Source organism: Poromitra crassiceps, assembly GCF_964638095.1.
Source record: "Poromitra crassiceps genome assembly, chromosome: 4".
NCBI classification, from domain to species: domain Eukaryota; kingdom Metazoa; phylum Chordata; class Actinopteri; order Beryciformes; family Melamphaidae; genus Poromitra; species Poromitra crassiceps.
This window is the reverse complement of record NC_139626.1, coordinates 11,339,236-11,366,302: the sequence shown is the minus strand read 5'-3', so window position 1 is coordinate 11,366,302 and position 27,067 is coordinate 11,339,236. Positions and strand designations below refer to the sequence as shown.

Sequence of the window (27,067 nt, the reverse complement as noted above, 5' to 3'; positions counted from 1 at the left end):
CCCTTCCTCCGCTATTTTAGCCCTCTATAAATAGCCCCATTGAATTCTTTTGCCGGGGTTGATAAGCCTATAATTAATGTGGCCTTCATTAGGCACGGACATGTTCTTCTCTAGAGGACCCCGGCTGGTGAGGTGAAGCGAGGAGAATGGAGACTTCCTCCGTTTTGAGGATGAACCGCGGCGAACTCGAGCGTGGCGCCGCGAGGCTATAACCGTGGGCGGAAACCCGGCGTGACGGGCCGGCGCTCGCAGCGAGGCAGAGGAGACGCGCGCTTTGTCGCCGAGCTGCGGGATAACGCGCGGCCTCATCTATCAACTCCTCCTCCCCCCCCCCGCCCCCCAAAGCCCCCCCAAAGCCCCCCATAGCCCAATGTGCGGCGGCGTCAGTAGATCTGAATTGCATTGGAATTGCATCATTAACAGTGCAGAAAGCAACTGTGGGAGAATACATTGACCCCTGAGGGAGACTAGAAACAAGACAATGTTTTTACAGCAGGAATATCTAACTAGAGGTCCCATTACCACTTCATCAATATACAGCAGCACCAGCGAGCGCGAGGAGGGAGGGAGGGAGGGAGGCAGGGAGGCAGGGAGGGAGGGAGGGAGAGAGAGTATAAAAAGGACCAGGGAATGTAATAGCTTATAGTGTTAATGGCGGTTTCAGCCGCCTCATCTCATCTGGGCTGTGTAATTGCCCGCCTGGAAGCTGCCACGCGAGGCAGCCTCCTCCTCCTCCGTAGTGAAGAGTGGCAGCTGTTGGGTGTTGAGGAGCAGAGCGGAGCCCGGGTCAACTCCCCAAGTGGGGCTCCTCACAACCATGAGATGTCATAATTAATAGCTATCTGGGGGCCCTAGGGCTGGAGCATTGCTGGTGGTGGTGGGGGGGGGGGGGGATGGATGGGTGGGATTATTTGGCTAAATGGAAGGCAAACAGAGAGAGACGCCAGACGTATTCTCCACTTAACGTAATGTATACTTCTCATCACTTTGCCTTTAGCTAGTAAGCCCCTGCGCCGGCCTACCCCCCACCCACCCCCCCCCCCCCGCCGCTTTTCTGGGATATCTTTCCTCACTGTTTGTATTGGGTTTCCCTTCCTTCCACGTCTCCCCGCACCTCGAGACGTGTCGCTGCAGTGCATCATGGGAACTTATTAATCTTTGGGGACCGGCGTTCTCCCTAGTTAAGTAAATGAGCTGCTGCTGTGCAAGATACAAGCTTCCAGCACCTTCCGGAAAAATCTGTTATTTCAGCTTCTCTTCCTCGCTATCCCTCTCTCTCGCCTTTGTGTGTGCGTATGTCTCTCTCTCTCTCTCTCTCCATCTCTCTCTCTCTCTCTCTCTCTAACATGCCGCCTGGGGCCAGATCTCTCTCTGTCTCATCTGCTGCTTAATTTCAGTGGAGCGGCCCTCTTAGTAATGAAGCGCCTTGATGTACATTTGCCAATTCCTGCCTCTGCCACTGCGGGATAATTGGGATGTGACTGAGCATGAATAGCCGGCGCAGGGTTGGTTGACCTCTCGGCGACCCCGCGGATAGCGCTTTTGTCATAATGGAGGTATTATCTCTCATAATCTGGGAATGGAGAGGGATTGTCTGCAGGGTGCCGGGGTATGGAAATGAATTGATCTAACTCTGCACTCCTGTGTGTGCAGCACCAGGAAGAGAGGAAGAGAGGGGGAAAGAGTGCCACAGAGATTTTTCCATGCTTGTAAATGAAGACCATTTCTTCATCTCTATTGCTGCTTTGTGGCGATTGGTGTAGGGGAGGAGCTTCTGATTGGTGTAGGGGAGGAGTTTCCGATTGGTGTAGGAGAGGAGCTTCTGATTGGTGTAGGGGAGGAGCTTCTGATTGGTGTAGGAGAGGAGCTTCTGATTGGTGTAGGAGAGGAGCTTCTGATTGGTGTAGGAGAGGAGCTTCTGATTGGGGTAGGAGAGGAGCTTCTGATTGGTGTAGGAGAGGAGCTCCTGATTGGTGTAGGAGAGGAGCTCCTGGTTGGAGCTGGTGGGGGCGGAGGTGGATGCTGGGGAACTAGAACCCCATTGGGCCGAATAAAACCAGGCATATGTAGAATATCAATGTTCATGAACAAAACGGCGGCAAAATACGTTGATAAGACGTAAGCGTTTTACGTCTACAATCTCGACGGTTAATTTGAAAACCTCGCTGCCTTTCCGTTCACGTTAAACGCGAATAAAACATCTTTCGTTATGTTTAGGCAAGTAAAACATCTTGGGTTATGAAAACAGGTCAATGGGCCACTTCCAAAAGGACTAACCCAATGAGTGAGCTGGAGCACACGAAGTCACTTAAATAAATTTAATAAAGGTACAAAACTGACGTTTCGACGCGCACTGCGTCTTCTTCAGAGTCAAACAGTACAGGCATAAATCCCAGCCCTTATCTTGGGTTATGACTTTGTAGAAAATACCGCGATATTTATCATGTATTCAATCGCCATTCAGCCAGCCCTACACCCCGGCCACAACACCCTTACTCACTGCCTTTCAATAGCAGACTATGACGTGTATAACGTTAATATTCAAACATGTATCTTTCAATAGCAGACTATGACGTGTATAACGTTAATATTCACACATGTATCTTTCAATAGCAGACTCTATGATGTGTATAACGTTAATATTCACACATGTATCTTTCAATAGCAGACTATGATGTGTATAACGTTAATATTCACACATGTATCTTTCAATAGCAGACTATGATGTGTATAACGTTAATATTCACACATGTATCTTTCAATAGCAGACTATGACATGTATAACGTTAATATTCACACATGTATCTTTCAATAGCAGACTATGACGTGTATAACGTTAATATTCAAACATGTATCTTTCAATAGCAGACTCTATGACGTGTATAACGTTAATATTCAAACATGTATCTTTCAATAGCAGACTCTATGACATGTATAACGTTAATATTCACACATGTATCTTTCAATAGCAGACTCTATGACGTGTATAACGTTAATATTCACACATGTATCTTTCAATAGCAGACTATGACATGTATAACGTTAATATTCACACATGTATCTTTCAATAGCAGACTATGACATGTATAACGTTAATATTCACACATGTATCTTTCAATAGCAGACTCTATGATGTGTATAACGTTAATATTCAAACATGTATCTTTCAATAGCAGACTCTATGACGTGTATAACGTTAATATTCAAACATGTATCTTTCAATAGCAGACTCTATGACATGTATAACGTTAATATTCAAACATGTATCTTTCAATAGCAGACTCTATGACGTGTATAACGTTAATATTCACACATGTATCTTTCAATAGCAGACTCTATGATGTGTATAACGTTAATATTCAAACATGTATCTTTCAATAGCAGACTCTATGACGTGTATAACGTTAATATTCACACATGTATCTTTCAATAGCAGACTATGACGTGTATAACGTTAATATTCAAACATGTATCTTTCAATAGCAGACTCTATGATGTGTATAACGTTAATATTCACACATGTATCTTTCAATAGCAGACTCTATGATGTGTATAACGTTAATATTCAAACATGTATCTTTCAATAGCAGACTCTATGACGTGTATAACATTAATATTCACACATGTATCTTTCAATAGCAGACTATGACGTGTATAACGTTAATATTCACACATGTATCTTTCAATAGCAGACTATGACGTGTATAACGTTAATATTCACACATGTATCTTTCAATAGCAGACTCTATGATGTGTATAACGTTAATATTCACACATGTATCTTTCAATAGCAGACTCTATGATGTGTATAACGTTAATATTCACACATGTATCTTTCAATAGCAGACTCTATGATGTGTATAACATTAATATTCACACATGTATCTTTCAATAGCAGACTCTATGACATGTATAACGTTAATATTCAAACATGTATCTTTCAATAGCAGACTCTATGACGTGTATAACGTTAATATTCACACATGTATCTTTCAATAGCAGACTATGACGTGTATAACGTTAATATTCACACATGTATCTTTCAATAGCAGACTATGATGTGTATAACGTTAATATTCAAACATGTATCTTTCAATAGCAGACTCTATGATGTGTATAACGTTAATATTCAAACATGTATCTTTCAATAGCAGACTCTATGATGTGTATAACATTAATATTCACACATGTATCTTTCAATAGCAGACTCTATGACGTGTATAATGTTAATATTCACACATGTATCTTTCAATAGCAGACTCTATGATGTGTATAACGTTAATATTCACACATGTATCTTTCAATAGCAGACTATGACGTGTATAACGTTAATATTCAAACATGTATCTTTCAATAGCAGACTATGACGTGTATAACGTTAATATTCAAACATGTATCTTTCAATAGCAGACTCTATGATGTGTATAACGTTAATATTCACACATCTATCTTTCAATAGCAGACTCTATGACGTGTATAACGTTAATATTCAAACATGTATCTTTCAATAGCAGACTCTATGACGTGTATAACGTTAATATTCACACATGTATCTTTCAATAGCAGACTCTATGATGTGTATAACATTAATATTCACACATGTATCTTTCAATAGCAGACTCTATGATGTGTATAACGTTAATATTCAAACATGTATCTTTCAATAGCAGACTCTATGATGTGTATAACATTAATATTCACACATGTATCTTTCAATAGCAGACTCTATGATGTGTATAACATTAATATTCACACATGTATCTTTCAATAGCAGACTCTATGATGTGTATAACATTAATATTCACACATGTATCTTTCAATAGCAGACTCTATGATGTGTATAACATTAATATTCACACATGTATCTTTCAATAGCAGACTCTATGATGTGTATAACATTAATATTCACACATGTATCTTTCAATAGCAGACTCTATGATGTGTATAACATTAATATTCACACATGTATCTTTCAATAGCAGACTCTATGATGTGTATAACGTTAATATTCAAACATGTATCTTTCAATAGCAGACTCTATGATGTGTATAACATTAATATTCACACATGTATCTTTCAATAGCAGACTCTATGATGTGTATAACATTAATATTCACACATGTATCTTTCAATAGCAGACTCTATGATGTGTATAACATTAATATTCACACATGTATCTTTCAATAGCAGACTCTATGATGTGTATAACATTAATATTCACACATGTATCTTTCAATAGCAGACTCTATGATGTGTATAACGTTAATATTCAAACATGTATCTTTCAATAGCAGACTCTATGACGTGTATAACGTTAATATTCACACATGTATCTTTCAATAGCAGACTCTATGATGTGTATAACGTTAATATTCAAACATGTATCTTTCAATAGCAGACTCTATGACGTGTATAACGTTAATATTCACACATGTATCTTTCAATAGCAGACTCTATGATGTGTATAACGTTAATATTCAAACATGTATCTTTCAATAGCAGACTCTATGATGTGTATAACGTTAATATTCAAACATGTATCTTTCAATAGCAGACTCTATGATGTGTATAACGTTAATATTCAAACATGTATCTTTCAATAGCAGACTCTATGATGTGTATAACGTTAATATTCACACATGTATCTTTCAATAGCAGACTATGACGTGTATAATGTTAATATTCACACATGTATCTTTCAATAGCAGACTCTATGATGTGTATAACGTTAATATTCAAACATGTATCTTTCAATAGCAGACTATGACATGTATAACGTTAATATTCACACATGTATCTTTCAATAGCAGACTCTATGATGTGTATAACGTTAATATTCACACATGTATCTTTCAATAGCAGACTCTATGATGTGTATAACGTTAATATTCACACATGTATCTTTCAATAGCAGACTCTATGATGTGTATAACGTTAATATTCAAACATGTATCTTTCAATAGCAGACTCTATGATGTGTATAACGTTAATATTCACACATGTATCTTTCAATAGCAGACTCTATGATGTGTATAACATTAATATTCACACATGTATCTTTCAATAGCAGACTATGACGTGTATAACGTTAATATTCACACATGTATCTTTCAATAGCAGACTATGACATGTATAACGTTAATATTCACACATGTATCTTTCAATAGCAGACTCTATGACGTGTATAACGTTAATATTCACACATGTATCTTTCAATAGCAGACTCTATGATGTGTATAATGTTAATATTCAAACATGTATCTTTCAATAGCAGACTCTATGATGTGTATAACGTTAATATTCACACATGTATCTTTCAATAGCAGACTCTATGATGTGTATAACGTTAATATTCAAACATGTATCTTTCAATAGCAGACTATGATGTGTATAACGTTAATATTCAAACATGTATCTTTCAATAGCAGACTCTATGATGTGTATAACGTTAATATTCAAACATGTATCTTTCAATAGCAGACTCTATGATGTGTATAACGTTAATATTCAAACATGTATCTTTCAATAGCAGACTCTATGATGTGTATAACGTTAATATTCAAACATGTATCTTTCAATAGCAGACTCTATGACGTGTATAACGTTAATATTCAAACATGTATCTTTCAATAGCAGACTCTATGATGTGTATAACGTTAATATTCAAACATGTATCTTTCAATAGCAGACTCTATGATGTGTATAACGTTAATATTCACACATGTATCTTTCAATAGCAGACTCTATGATGTGTATAACGTTAATATTCACACATCTATCTTTCAATAGCAGACTCTATGATGTGTATAACATTAATATTCAAACATCTATCTTTCAATAGCAGACTCTATGATGTGTATAACATTAATATTCAAACATGTATCTTTCAATAGCAGACTCTATGATGTGTATAACGTTAATATTCAAACATGTATCTTTCAATAGCAGACTCTATGACGTGTATAACGTTAATATTCACACATGTATCTTTCAATAGCAGACTCTATGATGTGTATAACGTTAATATTCAAACATGTATCTTTCAATAGCAGACTCTATGACGTGTATAACGTTAATATTCACACATGTATCTTTCAATAGCAGACTCTATGACGTGTATAACGTTAATATTCAAACATGTATCTTTCAATAGCAGACTCTATGACGTGTATAACGTTAATATTCAAACATGTATCTTTCAATAGCAGACTCTATGATGTGTATAACGTTAATATTCACACATGTATCTTTCAATAGCAGACTCTATGATGTGTATAACGTTAATATTCAAACATGTATCTTTCAATAGCAGACTCTATGACGTGTATAACGTTAATATTCAAACATGTATCTTTCAATAGCAGACTCTATGACGTGTATAACGTTAATATTCAAACATGTATCTTTCAATAGCAGACTCTATGACGTGTATAACGTTAATATTCACACATGTATCTTTCAATAGCAGACTCTATGATGTGTATAACGTTAATATTCAAACATGTATCTTTCAATAGCAGACTCTATGACGTGTATAACGTTAATATTCACACATGTATCTTTCAATAGCAGACTCTATGATGTGTATAACGTTAATATTCAAACATGTATCTTTCAATAGCAGACTATGACGTGTATAACGTTAATATTCAAACATGTATCTTTCAATAGCAGACTCTATGACGTGTATAACGTTAATATTCACACATGTATCTTTCAATAGCAGACTCTATGATGTGTATAACGTTAATATTCAAACATGTATCTTTCAATAGCAGACTCTATGATGTGTATAACGTTAATATTCAAACATGTATCTTTCAATAGCAGACTCTATGATGTGTATAACGTTAATATTCAAACATGTATCTTTCAATAGCAGACTCTATGATGTGTATAACGTTAATATTCAAACATGTATCTTTCAATAGCAGACTCTATGAGGTGTATAACGTTAATATTCAAACATGTATCTTTCAATAGCAGACTCTATGATGTGTATAACGTTAATATTCAAACATGTATCTTTCAATAGCAGACTCTATGACTGTGTATAACGTTAATATTCAAACATGTATCTTTCAATAGCAGACTATGAAGTGTATAACGTTAATATTCAAACATGTATCTTTCAATAGCAGACTCTATGACGTGTATAACGTTAATATTCAAACATGTATCTTTCAATAGCAGACTCTATGACGTGTATAACGTTAATATTCAAACATGTATCTTTCAATAGCAGACTCTATGATCGTGTATAACGTTAATATTCAAACATGTATCTTTCAATAGCAGACTCTATGATGTGTATAACGTTAATATTCAAACATGTATCTTTCAATAGCAGACTCTATGACGTGTATAACGTTAATATTCAAACATGTATCTTTCAATAGCAGACTCTATGACGTGTATAACGTTAATATTCAAACATGTATCTTTCAATAGCAGACTCTATGACGTGTATAACGTTAATATTCAAACATGTATCTTTCAATAGCAGACTCTATGACGTGTATAACGTTAATATTCAAACATGTATCTTTCAATAGCAGACTCTATGATGTGTATAACGTTAATATTCAAACATGTATCTTTCAATAGCAGACTCTATGACGTGTATAACGTTAATATTCACACATGTATCTTTCAATAGCAGACTCTATGACGTGTATAACGTTAATATTCAAACATGTATCTTTCAATAGCAGACTCTATGATGTGTATAACGTTAATATTCAAACATGTATCTTTCAATAGCAGACTCTATGACGTGTATAACGTTAATATTCACACATGTATCTTTCAATAGCAGACTATGATGTGTATAACGTTAATATTCAAACATGTATCTTTCAATAGCAGACTCTATGACGTGTATAACGTTAATATTCAAACATGTATCTTTCAATAGCAGACTCTATGATGTGTATAACGTTAATATTCAAACATGTATCTTTCAATAGCAGACTCTATGACGTGTATAACGTTAATATTCACACATGTATCTTTCAATAGCAGACTCTATGACGTGTATAACGTTAATATTCAAACATGTATCTTTCAATAGCAGACTCTATGACGTGTATAACGTTAATATTCAAACATGTATCTTTCAATAGCAGACTCTATGACATGTATAACGTTAATATTCAAACATGTATCTTTCAATAGCAGACTATGATGTGTATAACGTTAATATTCACACATGTATCTTTCAATAGCAGACTCTATGATGTGTATAACGTTAATATTCAAACATGTATCTTTCAATAGCAGACTCTATGATGTGTATAACGTTAATATTCAAACATGTATCTTTCAATAGCAGACTCTATGACGTGTATAACGTTAATATTCACACATGTATCTTTCAATAGCAGACTCTATGATGTGTATAACGTTAATATTCAAACATGTATCTTTCAATAGCAGACTCTATGATGTGTATAACGTTAATATTCAAACATGTATCTTTCAATAGCAGACTATGATGTGTATAACGTTAATATTCACACATGTATCTTTCAATAGCAGACTCTATGACGTGTATAACGTTAATATTCACACATGTATCTTTCAATAGCAGACTCTATGATGTGTATAACGTTAATATTCAAACATGTATCTTTCAATAGCAGACTCTATGATGTGTATAACGTTAATATTCAAACATGTATCTTTCAATAGCAGACTATGACGTGTATAACGTTAATATTCAAACATGTATCTTTCAATAGCAGACTCTATGACGTGTATAACGTTAATATTCACACATGTATCTTTCAATAGCAGACTCTATGATGTGTATAACGTTAATATTCAAACATGTATCTTTCAATAGCAGACTCTATGATGTGTATAACGTTAATATTCAAACATGTATCTTTCAATAGCAGACTCTATGATGTGTATAACGTTAATATTCAAACATGTATCTTTCAATAGCAGACTCTATGATGTGTATAACGTTAATATTCAAACATGTATCTTTCAATAGCAGACTCTATGATGTGTATAACGTTAATATTCAAACATGTATCTTTCAATAGCAGACTCTATGATGTGTATAACGTTAATATTCAAACATGTATCTTTCAATAGCAGACTATGACTTGTATAACGTTAATATTCAAACATGTATCTTTCAATAGCAGACTATGACTGTGTATAACGTTAATATTCAAACATGTATCTTTCAATAGCAGACTATGACGTGTATAACGTTAATATTCAAACATGTATCTTTCAATAGCAGACTCTATGACGTGTATAACGTTAATATTCACACATGTATCTTTCAATAGCAGACTCTATGACGTGTATAACGTTAATATTCAAACATGTATCTTTCAATAGCAGACTCTATGATGTGTATAACGTTAATATTCAAACATGTATCTTTCAATAGCAGACTCTATGACGTGTATAACGTTAATATTCACACATGTATCTTTCAATAGCAGACTCTATGACGTGTATAACGTTAATATTCAAACATGTATCTTTCAATAGCAGACTCTATGACATGTATAACGTTAATATTCAAACATGTATCTTTCAATAGCAGACTCTATGACGTGTATAACGTTAATATTCACACATGTATCTTTCAATAGCAGACTCTATGACGTGTATAACGTTAATATTCAAACATGTATCTTTCAATAGCAGACTCTATGACGTGTATAACGTTAATATTCAAACATGTATCTTTCAATAGCAGACTATGATGTGTATAACGTTAATATTCACACATGTATCTTTCAATAGCAGACTATGACATGTATGACGTTAATATTCACACATGTATCTTTCAATAGCAGACTATGATGTGTATAACGTTAATATTCACACATGTATCTTTCAATAGCAGACTATGACGTGTATAACGTTAATATTCACACATGTATCTTTCAATAGCAGACTCTATGATGTGTATAACGTTAATATTCACACATGTATCTTTCAATAGCAGACTATGACGTGTATAACGTTAATATTCAAACATGTATCTTTCAATAGCAGACTCTATGACGTGTATAACGTTAATATTCAAACATGTATCTTTCAATAGCAGACTCTATGACGTGTATAACGTTAATATTCAAACATGTATCTTTCAATAGCAGACTCTATGACGTGTATAACGTTAATATTCACACATGTATCTTTCAATAGCAGACTATGACGTGTATAACGTTAATATTCAAACATGTATCTTTCAATAGCAGACTCTATGACGTGTATAACGTTAATATTCAAACATGTATCTTTCAATAGCAGACTCTATGACGTGTATAACGTTAATATTCACACATGTATCTTTCAATAGCAGACTATGACGTGTATAACGTTAATATTCACACATGTATCTTTCAATAGCAGACTCTATGACGTGTATAACGTTAATATTCACACATGTATCTTTCAATAGCAGACTATGACGTGTATAACGTTAATATTCACACATGTATCTTTCAATAGCAGACTCTATGACGTGTCTAACGTTAATATTCAAACATGTATCTTTCAATAGCAGACTTTATGATGTGTATAACGTTAATATTCACACATGTATCTTTCAATAGCAGACTCTATGACGTGTATAACGTTAATATTCACACATGTATCTTTCAATAGCAGACTATGACGTGTCTAATGTTAATATTCAAACATGTATCTTTCAATAGCAGACTCTATGACGTGTATAACGTTAATATTCAAACATGTATCTTTCAATAGCAGACTATGACGTGTATAACGTTAATATTCAAACATGTATCTTTCAATAGCAGACTATGACATGTATAACGTTAATATTCAAACATGTATCTTTCAATAGCAGACTATGACGTGTATATAACGTTAATATTCAAACATGTATCTTTCAATAGCAGACTATGACGTGTATAACGTTAATATTCAAACATGTATCTTTCAATAGCAGACTATGACGTGTATAACGTTAATATTCAAACATGTATCTTTCAATACCAGACTATGACGTGTATAACGTTAATATTCAAACATGTATCTTTCAATAGCAGACTATGACGTGTATAACGTTAATATTCAAACATGTATCTTTCAATAGCAGACTATGACGTGTATAACGTTAATATTCACACATGTATCTTTCAATAGCAGACTATGACGTGTATAACGTTAATATTCAAACATGTATCTTTCAATAGCAGACTATGACGTGTATAACGTTAATATTCAAACATGTATCTTTCAATTGCAGACTCTATGACGTGTATAACGTTAATATTCACACATGTATCTTTCAATAGCAGACTCTATGATGTGTATAACGTTAATATTCACACATGTATCTTTCAATAGCAGACTCTATGACATGTATAACGTTAATATTCAAACATGTATCTTTCAATAGCAGACTCTATGATGTGTATAACGTTAATATTCAAACATGTATCTTTCAATAGCAGACTCTATGACGTGTATAACGTTAATATTCAAACATGTATCTTTCAATAGCAGACTATGACATGTATAACGTTAATATTCAAACATTTATCTTTCAATAGCAGACTCTATGACGTGTATAACGTTAATATTCAAACATGTATCTTTCAATAGCAGACTCTATGACGTGTATAACGTTAATATTCACACATGTATCTTTCAATAGCAGACTATGACGTGTATAACGTTAATATTCACACATGTATCTTTCAATAGCAGACTATGACGTGTATAACGTTAATATTCACACATGTATCTTTCAATAGCAGACTCTATGACGTGTATAACGTTAATATTCACACATGTATCTTTCAATAGCAGACTCTATGATGTGTATAACGTTAATATTCACACATGTATCTTTCAATAGCAGACTATGACGTGTATAACGTTAATATTCACACATGTATCTTTCAATAGCAGACTATGATGTGTATAACGTTAATATTCACACATGTATCTTTCAATAGCAGACTCTATGACGTGTATAACGTTAATATTCACACATGTATCTTTCAATAGCAGACTCTATGACGTGTATAACGTTAATATTCACACATGTATCTTTCAATAGCAGACTATGATGTGTATAACGTTAATATTCAAACATGTATCTTTCAATAGCAGACTATGACGTGTATAACGTTAATATTCAAACATGTATCTTTCAATAGCAGACTATGACGTGTATAACGTTAATATTCACACATGTATCTTTCAATAGCAGACTATGATGTGTATAACGTTAATATTCACACATGTATCTTTCAATAGCAGACTATGACGTGTATAACGTTAATATTCACACATGTATCTTTCAATAGCAGACTATGACGTGTATAACGTTAATATTCACACATGTATCTTTCAATAGCAGACTCTATGACGTGTATAACGTTAATATTCACACATGTATCTTTCAATAGCAGACTATGATGTGTATAACGTTAATATTCACACATGTATCTTTCAATAGCAGACTCTATGACGTGTATAACGTTAATATTCAAATATGTATCTTTCAATAGCAGACTCTATGACGTGTATAACGTTAATATTCAAACATGTATCTTTCAATAGCAGACTATGACGTGTATAACGTTAATATTCAAACATGTATCTTTCAATAGCAGACTATGACGTGTCTAACGTTAATATTCACACATGTATCTTTCAATAGCAGACTCTATGATGTGTATAACGTTAATATTCACACATGTATCTTTCAATAGCAGACTATGACGTGTATAACGTTAATATTCACACATGTATCTTTCAATAGCAGACTATGATGTGTATAACGTTAATATTCACACATGTATCTTTCAATAGCAGACTCTATGACGTGTATAACGTTAATATTCACACATGTATCTTTCAATAGCAGACTCTATGACGTGTATAACGTTAATATTCACACATGTATCTTTCAATAGCAGACTATGATGTGTATAACGTTAATATTCAAACATGTATCTTTCAATAGCAGACTATGACGTGTATAACGTTAATATTCAAACATGTATCTTTCAATAGCAGACTATGACGTGTATAACGTTAATATTCACACATGTATCTTTCAATAGCAGACTATGATGTGTATAACGTTAATATTCACACATGTATCTTTCAATAGCAGACTATGACGTGTATAACGTTAATATTCACACATGTATCTTTCAATAGCAGACTATGACGTGTATAACGTTAATATTCACACATGTATCTTTCAATAGCAGACTCTATGACGTGTATAACGTTAATATTCACACATGTATCTTTCAATAGCAGACTATGATGTGTATAACGTTAATATTCACACATGTATCTTTCAATAGCAGACTCTATGACGTGTATAACGTTAATATTCAAATATGTATCTTTCAATAGCAGACTCTATGACGTGTATAACGTTAATATTCAAACATGTATCTTTCAATAGCAGACTATGACGTGTCTAACGTTAATATTCAAACATTTATCTTTCAATAGCAGACTCTATGACGTGTATAACGTTAATATTCAAACATGTATCTTTCAATAGCAGACTATGACGTGTCTAACGTTAATATTCAAACATGTATCTTTCAATAGCAGACTATGACGTGTATAACGTTAATATTCAAACATGTATCTTTCAATAGCAGACTATGACGTGTCTAACGTTAATATTCAAACATGTATCTTTCAATAGCAGACTCTATGACGTGTATAACGTTAATATTCAAACATGTATCTTTCAATAGCAGACTATGACGTGTATAACGTTAATATTCAAACATGTATCTTTCAATAGCAGACTTTATGATGTGTATAACGTTAATATTCACACATGTGAGGTCTCCCGACCATAGTTCAAGCAGAAGGCCACTCACGCGTAATCCGATCTCAACGTGGTCAAAAATCCTAGTATGACGTCTGCTATGACGTCAAACATGACGTCAGTTAATCCTCATATATATAGCAAGGGTTCTATGTCACCTCTCTCTCTCTGGCCGATCATAGCAGCAGCAGCCCACGGCAGTCCATCTCCCTTGAAGCCGGCCTCCGAAGCGTTGTTTTGCATACCCTGTTCCGGGTCGGCACGGAGCGCATTGGCCTTCCGAGACGGCCGGGCCGCAGGCGGCCAACGCGGGGCGCTCCACTGCGAGGGGCCGCCGACGCTGTCTCTCACGTCGTCAATCCTTCCTTGCCATCTCCATTCACGGAGCAAATCGGCTCAAGCAAAGCGGCCATTTCCCTCCAGCCAGGAGTCCGCCCCAAGTCAACAACAGACTTTCAGACTGACAATCAGTGACTAACATTTTCGTTCAGCAAGCAGCATGTCCAGGCGTCCAAGCATTCAGGCTTCCGCACCGCGATCATCGCGTCCCCAGGCTCTACCAAGGACGGGGTCGACGACCACAGCACACCAAGCATACCCCGGAGGACCAGCCACCCGCGGACGCGAAAGGACCCATGAGGAAAGTATCATTACTTCAGTATTTAAACGGGCAATCTACCAGTCCAGTAAAATTCAGACGTATTCCGTACAGAGGTCGAAATTATCGTACACATACAATAATTAGCGTACGTCTGGCAACGCTGCGGAAATCGCTCTGGCAAATGGCCAGCGGGAGTCACAACTTAATAATAATAATAATAATAATAATAATAATAATAATAATAATAATAATAATAATAATAATAATAATAACCACGCAAGGGGCCATTCTAACACCCCTGGCCCGTGGAGCTTGTCTGAGCATCAGCTAGAATGACTGCACAACTTTCAGACCGAACCCAGACGGCCCAGGGAAATGCTGACGTCTTTTCCGTGTCAAGCTACCCGGTCTTAATACACCACTTCCTGTGCTCAACGAATTTCAAAGTAAAATGCAGGTAAGGCGCCATGGCGGCCAGGAAGGCCAAGCCGGGAAGCACCTTAAGTCAGGTAAGGCGCCATGGCGGCCAGGAAGGCCAAGCCGGGAAGCGCCTTAAGTCAGGTAAGGCGCCATGGCGGCCAGGAAGGCCAAGCCGGGAAGCACCTTAAGTCAGGTAAGGCGCCATGGCGGCCAGGAAGGCCAAGCCGGGAAGCGCCTTAAGTCAGGTAAGGCGCCAATTTTTGGGGGAGGGAATAGAGGGAATAGAGAAAGAGAGAGCCGGAGAAAGTCAGGGTAGTCGCGCCAAGGCAGCCAAGTAGGCCAAGCCGGGAAGCGCCAAGCTAAACATCAACGTACCAAGATCGAAGGCCCGACCGAGTTGGGAGCGCCAGCCGCAAATAACGTAAGTCGCTAAAAAAGGTTGAAGGCCGGAAAAGTACAATCGCGAAGCGCCAAGGCGGCCAGGTAGGCCAAGCTGGGAAGCGCTATCGCGAGGTGCCCGACCGAGTTAGGAGCGCCAGCCGCAAATGGCCGTAAGTCGCAAAAAAGGTCGAAGGCAGGATAAGCACGTACCAAGTAAACATTAACGTATCAAGATCGAAGGCCCGACCGAGTTGGGAGCGCCAGCCGCAAATAGCTGTAAGTCGCTAAAAGGTCGAAGGCCAGAAAAGTACAATCAACTACTGGCGCCTGCAGATCTCAATTAACTTCCGGTAATCAGATCTTCCTTTTGGGGGATCTCCTAGCCTATGCAGGTGCCCTCCTCTTGCCTCAAGAGCAGCGCCACTGGCCAATGGAGTCAAGCGCCAAAGTATTTGCCATGCATGCCGATTGCTAAATAAAGTTTGTCTAATCCTACCAACTGGCCTCTCCTGATTGAAGTGAGGTCTCCCGACCATAGTTCAAGCAGAAGGCCACTCACGCGTAATCCGATCTCAACGTGGTCAAAAATCCTAGTATGACGTCTGCTATGACGTCAAACATGACGTCAGTTAATCCTCATATATATAGCAAGGGTTCTATGTCACCTCTCTCTCTCTGGCCGATCATAGCAGCAGCAGCCCACGGCAGTCCATCTCCCTTGAAGCCGGCCTCCGAAGCGTTGTTTTGCCCCACCCACCTCCCCAGTCCACCACCAACGAGTCTTGACTCCCGATCCCCCACGGGGGGGGGATCTCCTAGCCTATGCAGGTGCCCTCCTCTTGCCTCAAGAGCAGCGCCACTGGCCAATGGAGTCAAGCGCCAAAGTATTTGCCATGCATGCCGATTGCTAAATAAAGTTTGTCTAATCCTACCAACTGGCCTCTCCTGATTGAAGTATCTTTCAATAGCAGACTATGACGTGTATAACGTTAATATTCAAACATGTATCTTTCAATAGCAGACTCTATGACGTGTATAACGTTAATATTCACACATGTATCTTTCAATAGCAGACTATGACGTGTATAACGTTAATATTCACACATGTATCTTTCAATAGCAGACTCTATGACGTGTATAACGTTAATATTCACACATGTATCTTTCAATAGCAGACTCTATGACGTGTATAACGTTAATATTCAAACATGTATCTTTCAATAGCAGACTATGACGTGTCTAACGTTAATATTCAAACATGTATCTTTCAATAGCAGACTATGACGTGTATAACGTTAATATTCAAACATGTATCTTTCAATAGCAGACTATGACGTGTATAACGTTAATATTCAAACATGTATCTTTCAATAGCAGACTCTATGATGTGTATAACGTTAATATTCATACATGTATCTTTCAATAGCAGACTCTATGATGTGTATAACGTTAATATTCAAATATGTATCTTTCAATAGCAGACTATGATGTGTATAACGTTAATATTCAAACATTTATCTTTCAATAGCAGACTCTATGATGTGTATAACATTAATATTCACACATGTATCTTTCAATAGCAGACTCTATGATGTGTATAACGTTAATATTCACACATGTATCTTTCAATAGCAGACTCTATGATGTGTATAACGTTAATATTCACACATGTATCTTTCAATAGCAGACTATGACGTGTATAACGTTAATATTCACACATGTATCTTTCAATAGCAGACTCTATGATGTGTATAACGTTAATATTCAAACATGTATCTTTCAATAGCAGACTCTATGACGTGTATAACGTTAATATTCACACATGTATCTTTCAATAGCAGACTATGACGTGTATAACGTTAATATTCACTAGGGCTGGGTATTGGCAAGGACCTCACGATATGATTGTATGATGATACATTGCGATACAATATATATTACGATATATTGCAATACTCGTAATTTACTGGAAATTTAAAAATAGAGCTGAAAATACAACTCGCTGTGTACCACCCAGGTAGTGTAATAATATGTACATCACTTTATATTGATAACTTAGTGGACAAATTGAGTCAAAACTACTGAGTGTTGAGTGTGTTACTGAACGCACTGAAATAAAAAGTATTCTTGTTTCACTGAACACACAGCTGTGCAAAAAATTTATATGGCGATATAAAACGATATTTTTCTGAAATATCGATACAGTATTGCAGGGGGAAATATTGCGATATATTGCCGTATCGATTTTATTACACAGCCCTAATATTCACACATGTATCTTTCAATAGCAGACTCTGACGTAGGGGTGGGGGGGAAATCAACACAGCATAGTATTGCGATATTTTGTGGGCAATATCATATTGTATCGAATGGCAAGTATCGTGATATTTTATTATACAAAATGTCAAGTGCATCATGCAACATTTATGGCAGGTTTTTATGACAGTGTTGGTCAGTCTGTCTGCTTGACAATCCCATTTTGCTGCAGTAAAAATGATTGAAGTGAGATGAACAGACTGGAAACTTAATCTGATCAGATAAAACACATGTTGACAAAGTGTTTTCCTTTCGGGACATCATTTGCAGTTGAAAAAAGGTAGTAAATCACAATATATCGCAGCATATCGCAATATCACAATACTATCTGTTGGAGAAAAATATAAGTTCCATTGGCATTTCCTAATCAATAAGCTATATTTGCATACGCATAATTATGTTAATTATCTATATTATACATATAGATTCACCCATGGCAGAGGACTTCTCCTTTGGCCATGGGTGAATCTATATGTGTCAGATGTCATGTCATGTTAACTTATTGTAGCATAATTATGCGTATGCAAATATAGCTTATTGATTAGGAAATGCCAATGGAACTTATATTTTTCTCCAACACTATCGTATCGTGATAATATCGTATCGTGGGGCGTGACCCCCCCCCAATATGATAATATTCACACATGTATCTTTCAATAGCAGACTCTATGACGTGTATAACGTTAATACTGTATTCACACATGTATCTTTCAATAGCAGACTCTATGACGTGTATAACGTTAATACTGTATTCACACATGTATCTTTCAATAGCAGACTCTATGACGTGTATAACGTTAATACTGTATTCACACATGTATCTTTCAATAGCAGACTCTATGACGTGTATAACGTTAATACTGTATTCACACATGTATCTTTCAATAGCAGACTCTGACGTGTATAACGTTAATACTGTATTCACACATGTATCTTTCAATAGCAGACTCTATGACGTGTATAACGTTAATACTGTATTCACACATGTATCTTTCAATAGCAGACTCTATGACGTGTATAACGTTAATACTGTATTCACACATGTATCTTTCAATAGCAGACTCTATGACGTGTATAACGTTAATACTGTATTCACACATGTATCTTTCAATAGCAGACTCTATGACGTGTATAACGTTAATACCGTATTCACACATGTATCTACAAATGTGATGGGCAACACATTTTGGTTCAGTGATGTTCATATTCTACATATCCGTGGATTGCAGAAACCTATCTACCTTATTTCTAGCGGCCATGATGCCTATGCGTTTTTCTTCCGGTGTGATCCTCCCAGCCTTGTTGCTGACAGCTTGACACCCGTCTGGGCGAACGGAGCAAATCACTAATCAGGTCCAGCTTGGCAAAAATCTCGTCGATAAATATCCCTTTAAGAGCGCAGTGCATCATGTGTGTAATCGCCTACTGTGGCTAATGTTAGCGGCTAGCTAGCTATGTTACATGGCAATAAAACGCCACTGAATGACCAAATTGATATAACTTTTAACCATTTCGAGTAACACTGTTTCCATACGGATCACCAGCGTTAGTTTGTTGTTTACAACCATATCGTGGCTATACAGTATTTGTCACGTTCTCTATCTAACTCTGATGCACTGAAAATACTGGGAGGCGGGCCATAGCGTCTCTGTCGATGTGTTGATTTGACAGTTCTGGGCACTGGCGTTGGCGTTGGCCAATCGATTCAATCAAACCAAATCGATTGTGTTCTGGCGCAAAGCGAATGGCTTCCAGGACGAACAGGCTCACTGACTTAACGTTATTTTAGAGCAGTGCAGTAAATACAATATTCCTGGAGCGCGAGTTTAACGAAACAGTTACATGTCCTCTGCATTCTACATAAAATAAAGACATTACTGTTTGTTTTATTTGGTATGTTACATACTTATTGGCCAAGTTATGTTCAATTCAGCCAGCATACAAGGGAGTATAGGCGGCCATCTTTTCAAATCAAGTAGAATACCGTTTTAGGAAACAATAAGTCACGTTAAACCGGACCTTGTACCCATAATTATTTGTACAGCGGGGCATTACAAAAATAAGGTGCCAACATACTATTGTGGTGACCAGGCTGCTGTCTGTGTGTGTCTATGTGTGTGTGTGAGTGTGTGCGCATGCGCGTGTTTCCCCTGTGTGGGTGCACTGTGTACTCATGGACATGTTAGTGTGTATGTGTGTCTGTTAATGACCCTGTAAAATGACAAGCTGAGCTGGCAGTGAGAGCACAGCCAACGGTCAGAGAGAGAGAGAGAGAGAGAGAGCGGAGGTGTGTGTGTGTGGTGGTGGGGGGGGGCTTGCACTGTGATTCACCACGCTGTCATGGGGGGCACGGGGGCCCCTGAGTGGCCCTCTCTATTCCCACCTGAGAGGCCTGCAAATGGAGGCTCTGTGCTGTCATTATTTACAGCCTGCAGCTCCTCACCTTGGATTGGGAGCTCATCACGGCGAAGGGAACATCTGATTGGACTTGACGTGCACCCGAGCCGGTGACCTTGATAAGTGTGAGGTGCCTGAAGCAGCAGGCTGGGGAAGAAGAGTGTGCGTGTGCATGTGTGTGTGTGTGTGTGTGTGTGTGTGTGTGTGTGTGTGTGTCTGTGTGTGTGTGTGTGTGTGTGTGTGTGTGTGTGTGTGTGTGTGTGTGTGTGTGTGTGTGTGTGTGTGTGTGTGTCTGTGTGTGTGTGTGTGTGTGTGTGTGTGTGTCTAGGTATTTCAGCAAGGTGGGGGGGGGGGGGGGCAATGGCTGAATGAATGAACCATGACTTAGACACACGGGAGGTCCGCTCGTGGTGGACCCCCAGACGCAGCAGTCATACAGTATCTGGTATTATTACTGTTTGTTTGTACTTCGTAAAAGAAAAAGCAACAAAAACCCACCTGATCGGCCATCTTTGTAATTGGCACCCTTGGTCTGCAAACACACACACACACACACACACACACACACACAAGCCTTACTTAAAGTAATGAATTCTTTCCAGGGCGATTTCTTCTTCTTCTCCTCTCGTACCATCTGAACTGGTTACCTGGAGAGTTGGAGGAGCACAAAACAACAGTGGCGAGGATCTCAGGACGGGGTGATGATGAAAATGCATTTTTCTTCCCCTGCCGAGATGCTATTTTGTTGTGTGAAATGATTAATTTCACACATATACAGGTCATCCCCGCAAGCGGCAACATCTCATTCACAAGGGGCCGCCGTCAGCAACAAACCAGGAGGCTGCAATAAAATGAGCAAACATAGCAGCCCGCGTAACGTCAATAAATCTTTGGAGGTTAAACCTGAGTGAGCAGTCCCCCCTCTCATCATCCCAGGTAAAAGTCACTGAGTACATCAGGACTGTCAGGCAGGAGGAATGGGGCGAGGAGCGGTCAGGGAGCGTGCTGCGGCGGCAGGTACACACGCTCTTACAGAGGGCCTGTGTTTGTCTAAGTAGCATGGAGCCTTGAATTATGAGGGCTGGGTAAATAAAGAGATGAGACTGTTTTTAGCACACAGGGAGGAAGGAAGGAGCGCGCGGGCGAGAATAGAGTCTCTGTGTGGAGTGGGATTGGTCTTGGGGGTTGTTTATGACAGCTCGCAGCCTTCATATATCACACACAAGCAATGTGTTTGCTGTGAAGCTACAGTTTGTACGCCATCTGCCTTAGCTGAACTCCACCGCTCAAACACTCTTTTATTTTGTAAACTGAGCTCTCTGTGATGGCTGTGTTTTGTTTCCCTCTCTCCACAGTGGATGATCCAGAAACCCCACAAGGTGGCCACCTTCTTCGGCTGCATCGGCACCGACCGCTTCGGCGAGATCCTGAAGAAGAAGGCGGAGGAGGCCCACGTCGACGCCCACTACTACGAACAAAGTGAGGAGCCGACCGGTACCTGTGCCGCCTGCATCACCGGGGACAATAGGTCAGCCACCAACACCTCCGAACACCTTCTGACCTTCTGACCAGGAAGTGACCCTCTTAGCTCACAACACGCCAACCAGTCATTTCGGGTTCATTTCACGGGCGCGCGGGCGGACGATTGACTCCTCGGGGGCTGGAAGTCATAACGGTGGGGAAATCGTAGCTGGGCGGCGCGCTCACACATCAAAAGGAGAAAAGAACAGCTTGAGTGTGTTTTTCCAGGGCCCCCGCTCGCTCTGCGTCGCCCCAGTGGGTTGTCATCCATCTATAGGCTGACACGAGCAATGTGTTAGAGATGGCTGGCCTATCCCGGCTCTCACCTGTCAGCCTGCTCTGTGGTAAAAGGGGGCTTTAGCCGCGTCTCTTGACTCTCTCTCACACGCTAGCATCATCATCAGCGCGTCGGAGACAGCAGAGGTCATAGCCTGCTACCGCTCAGCCCTCCCCCCCCACAACCCCCATCCTCCCCCCGCCCCCGCCAAACACACACACACATAAACACAAACACACACACACACACACACACACACACACACACACACACACACACACACACACACACACACAGAATCACTAGCAGTGAGGGCTCCAGTGCATGATAGACCAGGTGTGGATCGATAGCACTCGCCTCCTCTCCATCCCTTCATCCACTGCTACTGGAGGTGTCAGTCAGTCAGCGGCTAAGACCCCCGACCGCCCCGGGAGCCCGGCCCCGCTGAATGCTCTTAGTGGGGCTTGTTTGATGTGGGCTCTGACACCTGAAAAGGTCAGGTGCTCCATGAGCTCGGCTGAGAGAGGAGCTCCGTCATGTTTCTTACAGGTGTTTAACAGGCTGGAGGAAAGAGGAAAGGTCGCCAGCAGGGCCAGATTGGACCGGGCTGATGGCTTTGAAGGATTGGGAGCCAGTGTGTCACGGCCCCCAGGCTTTGATTAGTGCTAGTCTTCAAAAAACATCTACCCTTCCCGCCCCCCCAAACCCCCCCCCCCCCCCCCCCTACACACACACACACACACACACACACACACACACACACGCATGTACACACACACTCCCCACTCAAATGTGACTATTCCAGTTCCAACCTTTGAAGATGTGTTATATATATAGATATAAATATTTTCTAATTTGGCTCACTGTATACGAGTATATAAAGTAAATACGAGTTTTTTAGAGGCTTATATATATATATATATATATACGGTATATATACGGTATATATATATATACGGTATATATATACGGTATATATATATATATATATACAGTACATATATATATATATACCGTATATATATATACGGTGTGTATATATATATATATATATATATATATATATACGGTGTGTGTATATATATATATATATATATACGGTGTGTATATATATATATATATATATATATATATACGGTATATATATACGGTGTGTATATATATATATACATATACATAATAACATATTGCCCTGAAAGTTCCCCAGTCACTCCTGTAATATGTCACAGTTGCCTCCATGATGTGACTGACTGTGGAATGACTGTCATTATATGGTTGAGGTCTACACAGTAGCTGTTATGTTGGAGCTGTGTGGAGAGCTTGTGTCTACTGGACTTTACTGGGTAATGACACAGTAGCTGTTATGTTGAAGCTGTGTGGAGAGCTTGTGTCTACTGGACTTTACTGGGTAATGACGCTCATTTGAGCTGTGGCAGCGGCCATCTCCCGGTCCATTACTGCAACTCGGGGTCAAGCGCGCTCCCAAATCCTGCTGTCATATCGCAGCCAGCGCCATCAGGCCCCCCGATCTGCCCTCCACGCTAACCGCTAACGCTAACAGCTTCTCTCAGCCAGCGTCATCAGGCCCGCGATCTGCCCTCCACGCTAACCGCTAATGCTAACAGCTTCTCTCAGCCAGCGTCATTTAGGCCCCCCGATCTGCCCTCCACGCTAACCGCTAACGCTAACAGCTTCTCTCAGCCAGCGTCATCAGGCCCGCGATCTGCCCTCCACGCTAACCGCTAATGCTAACAGCTTCTCTCAGCCAGCGTCATTTAGGCCCCCCGATCTGCCCTCCACGCTAACCGCTAATGCTAACAGCTTCTCTCAGCCAGCGTCATCAGGCCCGCGATCTGCCCTCCACGCTAACCGCTAACGCTAACAGCTTCTCTCAGCCTGGGCCGTGTGAGAATGGACCGCCTCCTGTACCAGCACCCTCCTGTCATATGGTCGCCTAACTGCTTCCCCTAAGTAGCGATGATGGTTGCACTCACTTTGATGGCCGCTCATAAAAAGACTGCACACAAGGACTGGCTAATGAGCTATGCTAAGATAATGCCACCTGCTTCACTCCCCCCTCCCCGTGCTTGACTCAAGTGTTCATTTACAGGTACTAATGCATTTGGGTTGCTTCCCCGCCCACCTTCGTTAATAATGGACCACTTCCTTTTTTCTTTCAATATTTTATTTTCACATTTTTACAGAACAATAAACAAACAAGACAAACAAACAGGCTCAGACACAGGAAAAGAAAAAAATACATACATCTTTGACATTTAGCATTGTAACGTGGTGCTACCAGATATATATACGATATTGTGCATGGGATCCCACGCGAGGGGTCCTTGGATCACCCCATCACCCCCAACCTCAGTCACTACTACGGTAGTCATTCTTAACTTCCTCAAAGTAGGCAATAATGGACCACTTTTTGAGGCGATAAGATGACGTGAATAATTTGTCGCTGGCTCCGTGTTTGGCCTTGAAAAATCTCTCTGCCTCACTTTTTTTTTTTTACTTATTTTTTTTGCAGTTTTGAGATAACCACTTTTTTTTAAAACGAGAACAAAGAGAGCCACATGACTTTATTTCACCTTGGTCCGGAGATTCGCAGAAGCCATTATCATCCTTTTATATCGTGAGAGAACAAAGGAAAGTCTGGGGCACCGGGTGTTTTTAGGGATGTTTTTGAGACAAAATTAAGATGGATGATAAGCCAGGCAGAAGATTTATGGGCTCTGTCTCGGCAGGTCCCTTGTCGCTAACCTGGCAGCGGCAAACTGCTACAAAAAGGAAAAACACCTGGACTTGGACAGCAACTGGGAGCTGGTGGAGAAAGCCAAGGTCTATTATATTGCGGTAAGTGAGACCCTCTACATTCAAAATGACTGTTCCTCACACTCGATTGCCAGAAGAGGAGAAAATGTTAAGAGTCTCCATTCAGGGAAAGGCCTGAGCGCGCCTCCTGCATTGTCAATAAAGCCATTCATGCTTTGTCAAGTGAGATGAGCTATGTTACCTATTGAGACAATGCACTTCTTCTCTTGTCTAGCACAGTGTGAAAGTGTTCTACGTGTAATGCCTTCATTCATGTCTTTTAGCACGCAGTGACGCAGACACGCCAACAGGTGCTGTGAGGGGGTGTGAAATTGATTCTGCCAGTTCACACCCCCTTGTCCCCCTTTACGCAAAAAATCTTCCCCCGCAGACAAAACTCACACACACACACATACACACACACACACATAGACTGACGACAGATGCACACACACACACACACACACACACACACACACACACACACACACACACACACACACACACACACACCCACAGAGACACCCATACCCCAACACCGCTGAGGTCATGTCTTCACTTACTGCTTCTGGGCTAGAATGGCCGGCTCGTGTTTCACTGTTGGGGATTACGTTTAATTCTGGCAGATCAACCTTTTCTCTGATCTCAAGTCAAGATGATCGCCTTGAAATCGCACCGCATTCCACGTCTTTAAGCAGTTCATTATCAACATAAATCAATATTATAGTCCTAGCCATCATCCCCCAAACCCCCCCCCCCCCCCGTCCCGCTTGGCACATTGGTCCCGCCTCCTAAGAGCAACTCGCAAACGCTCCCACCATCGCCGCCACCGCCGAGCCCCTCTTCACTTTGAGAGTAGCCCGAGCAGCACAATGGCGGATGTTTTGTAATTAGCCCGCCCGGTCACGGCAACAAACCGCGGGAAAAGGCCTCAGTGCTTGTGCCAGAAAGCAGATCAGTCCCCGTCAGTGCTTGTGCCAGAAAGCAGATCAGTCCCGGGCCTCTGGAGTTTGTGTGGTCTCATTTTTTCGCCTCTGCTTCGCATTAGCAAACACGGCACATCCTCGGCAAATTGGCAGTTGGGTTTTGCCCACATCCGAGCGCCTTACGCGAGCGGGGGGAAAGCTTCCGTGGGATTGGGGGATAGAAGAAGGGACACAATTGGGTGTTTGTCAGTGCTGGAATCTCAACGCCGTCTTCCACGTCCCTCCTGGGCCTCTTTGTCACAGAAAGAAGGGGGGGGGGATGATTCTCTTTATTCCAGTCCCATTGGCACTTTGTAAAGTACTTAGCCAGATTCACTGCCACAGCTACACACATTTAATACTGTGTGGCGTGTCTAGACCAGCGTTCACTAAGGCCTCCTCTCTCCATTAACCTTGTCGAGAGCACTCACATGTATTTGCCCAATTTACAGCCAGATTGTAGATCTCTCTCTCTCTCTCTCTCTCCTCCTCTCTCCCCCTCTCCTCTCTCTCTCTCTCCTCCTCTCTCCCCCTCTCCTCTCTCCTCCTCT

General features: G+C 39.6%; 1 protein-coding gene across 1 annotated transcript in view; it reads left to right on the top strand.

Moving 5' to 3' along the window:
- Window positions 1-27,067, top strand: part of adkb (adenosine kinase b) — a 136,384-nt gene that overhangs the window by 35,859 nt on the left and 73,458 nt on the right. The window contains exons 4-5 of the mRNA XM_083634681.1: window positions 22,292-22,464; window positions 25,485-25,593. Of these exons, the coding sequence (XP_083490807.1) occupies window positions 22,295-22,464; window positions 25,485-25,593 (279 nt within the window). The 5' untranslated portion in view covers window positions 22,292-22,294. The remainder of the gene's footprint in view (window positions 1-22,291; window positions 22,465-25,484; window positions 25,594-27,067) is intronic.